This window comes from Echinops telfairi, unplaced genomic scaffold, assembly GCF_000313985.2.
Source record: "Echinops telfairi isolate 266 unplaced genomic scaffold, ASM31398v2 ScPeMD7_3;HRSCAF=10, whole genome shotgun sequence".
Taxonomy (NCBI): domain Eukaryota; kingdom Metazoa; phylum Chordata; class Mammalia; order Afrosoricida; family Tenrecidae; genus Echinops; species Echinops telfairi.
The window spans coordinates 35,844,812-35,847,957 of NW_022103899.1; the positions used below are offsets into that span (position 1 = coordinate 35,844,812).

A 3,146-nucleotide genomic window follows, 5' to 3' on the forward strand; every position below is an offset into this window, starting at 1 on the left:
ACATCATTTTAAATGACTGTACAGTATTCCCTGGTATGCAGGTACCATAATTCACTTAACTAATCCCCATGTATGAATTCTTTAGGTAGTTTCAAATATTCCCATACTATCAGTGAATTGAGCTGCTAACCACAAAGTCAGAGGTTTAAGCTCTCTAACTTCTACCCAGGAGAAAGACGGGGTTGTCTACTCATGTAAAGATGTAAAGTCTTGGGAGGCCCCAGAGGCAGTTTGCCTCTGCCCTGCAGGGTCACTGTAAGTCAGAATCCACTCCGTGACAGTCAGTTTGGATCAGCAAACTGCCAGGTGTGCTCATATGTACTTCTCTGTCCATTTGTCCAATTCTTGTCTCGAGATCAATTCCTTCTCACACACATTCTGAAAAGCAGACAGACATGTAAAGGTTTTATGTAGGTTACCAAATGACTCTCTAGAAGCTTTTACACCCCATTCTAAGAAGCCCTGGTGTCACAATAATTAAGTGCTCAGCTGCTAACCAAAAGGTTGGCAGTTCAAAGCCACTCCTCGGGAGAAAGCTGTAGCAGCCTCTGTCTATAAATGATTCATAGCCTCGAAATCCTATGGGGGAAGAAGTTCTATTCTGTCCTGTAGGTTTGATGAGTGAGAATCAACTCTACAGCAATGGGTTTGAAACTGTCTTTGAAACTAGCCATTTCCCTTTTTATATCTCATGGCTCAGTTTAACGTGTAAGCAACTTTAATATGCTGATAACGCATCTTCTGAATATATGGTATTTTTCTACAGGTGTACTCTGACTATGAAAGCAATCCCCAGTTGCGCCAAGCCATCGAATTTGCTTGCCACCAGTTTTATATTCTGCACCGGAAGCCCTTTGTACTTCAGCTGTTTGCCAGTGTGGCCCCTCTCCTGGAATTCCCTGTAAGTAAGGTCTCCTGCTTCAACCAGTGGGGCCGGGACACCTGTATGCAACTCTCTTCCACAAGACAGCCCATTCTCTGGTGGCTGACACAGCCTCTGGGACATAGACTCAACTTAGAGACGAATAGCAGAAAATGATAAAAGCCAAGTTTCTCACATCTTATTCCTTTCTATCACTCTGCCCATCATTCTGCTTTACCAATATTTGTCTTCAGAGCAATTAGCACCTTCTGACATATTATACATGTGTCTGTTGCTTTAAGTGTCTATACCACACCTGCAAGTGAAAGGTAAGCTCCAGGAAATCAAGAGCTTGGTCTAGTTTTGTTTCTTTGTTTGTTTTTGAAGAGTTTTCTATTTTTATCTTTTGCTTTTTTGCTATAACTTCAAAGCACAGAATGGTGCTTGGAATTTAGTAGTTGTGGTCATATTGAAGTACAAAATATAATGAAGTTTGTTAAGGGCCCTTTTAAATAGGTTTGAGATGGCAAATACCTATCAAATAAGACCCACGAAATTCTAAACATTGGTAGAGTCAGAATCTAACCCCAAAACCTCTTTGCAGTATTCGACCAAGTCATTATGACGATTTCTCTTGGAAGCTCTGGATCCCGTCTTCTTAGGCCAAAGACATATGAGCATGATTTTTTTCTTATCAGTTTGAATATTGCTCTATTTCTCTGATGTTGCTGTTGGGAGGGGTGATCGAGTTGGTTCCAATTCACAGTAATCCTGTGCACAACCGATCCAAAACCTACTGCCTGGATCTGAGCCCTTCTGATCACTGTTTCCATGCTTGAGCTCATTGTTGACGTCGCAAGTCCCAGTTATTAATGGTGTTTACAAGCGTTTCTCCTCCCACTAGTCATGCCCCTCAGCAAATGAAGGTCCTGAAAGTTTTACTCCAACAGTGTCCTCACCATTGATTGACTTACTTCGCAGCAGGCAGCTCTGCCCCAGGCGTGTTTTAAGCGCTTTCAACCTGAGGGCCTCACCTTCTGGCACTGTTACCTGAGAGTGCTCTGCTGCTACTCATAACTATGCAGCGGCTAATGTTTCAGAAATGGACAACCTACTCATATTTCTGTGAATTTCAACTAATCTCTTCTGTGCTAAATTGGCACTTAATAGCAACCTTAAAAGAGTTCTGTTACATATAAGATCTATAAGTTATTATTCATACTATAAGATAATTTAATAGAATAGAAAAGAATCTATTAAGTCATGCCATGGAGAGAGAAGTGTGCCAGCAAAATACCAGATCATGTGATAAGTGCTGTTGGTGATAATGTTTATGAATTTTGAATTCCTGATCTACCCATACTCCTGTAAGTACTGGGGTCAATAAACTAATGTTCCTTGATTTCACATAGGATGCTGCCCATAATGGGCCCAGCAAAGGCGTGTCAGCTCAGTGCCTGTTTGACTTGCTGCAGTCCCTGGAGGGAGAGACCACTGACATTTTAGACATTTTAGAGCTGGTCAAAGCAGAGAAACCGCTCAAGTCCTTAGGTAAGACCCAAACTGCCTTTGACATTTTTCCCCCTTAGGTCATCCTCTGAAGAAACCTTTAACTCTACATTGCAGGTTTTAAATGAGATCAGAAAAGCAAGACTAAAGGTCCATAGCCTTTTGAGTTGACAAGTTTCTATTTCCTGTTTTTGTTGTCATTGTTCTAATTTCCTGGGGATTTTAGAGAGTGAGGCGTTCTATGCTATGAAAATGTGGGTACAATGATTAAAAAAAGTACTGCTCAAGGAGCCTTCCTGGTGCTGTGGATTCAATGCTGGGCTGCTCACCACAAGGTCAGCAGTTCAAACTCACCAGACACTCCACAGGAGAAAGCAGAGGCTGTCTGCTCCCATAATGATTACCGTCTCAGAAATCCTACACAGCAGCTCTACTCTGAAAAGAAAAAATGGGGGGAAAGCTCACTATGAGTCACAATCAACTTGTTAGCTGTGGATTTGGGTTTGGCTTTGTAAGCACTACTGGAGCGCTCCCATTTTCAGATAATTGTGTTTTCCTGGGCACGTAAAGTCCAAATAGTCCTTTATTTGAAGTCCTTCCAAAGAAAAGGGACCGCTATGCATGACTCAATATGATGCACAGCTCTCTTGTCTCACCTTAGCCCATCCCAGTGCCCATCCACGCTTTCCAGGGAATCAAAGAAAAGCACACTGCCAGGTCTCCTCCAGTCAGACCTCTCTTCAAAAATAGTGAAGAGATTTTCAAGCCCCTTAGA

The 3,146-nt window shown here is 42.2% G+C and overlaps 1 protein-coding gene across 1 annotated transcript in view; it reads left to right on the forward strand.

The window, feature by feature from the left end:
• Positions 1 to 3,146, forward strand: part of UNC80 (unc-80 homolog, NALCN channel complex subunit) — a 270,330-nt gene that overhangs the window by 203,190 nt on the left and 63,994 nt on the right. The window contains exons 44-45 of the mRNA XM_045296777.1: positions 767 to 901; positions 2,275 to 2,413. Of these exons, the coding sequence (XP_045152712.1) occupies positions 767 to 901; positions 2,275 to 2,413 (274 nt within the window). The remainder of the gene's footprint in view (positions 1 to 766; positions 902 to 2,274; positions 2,414 to 3,146) is intronic.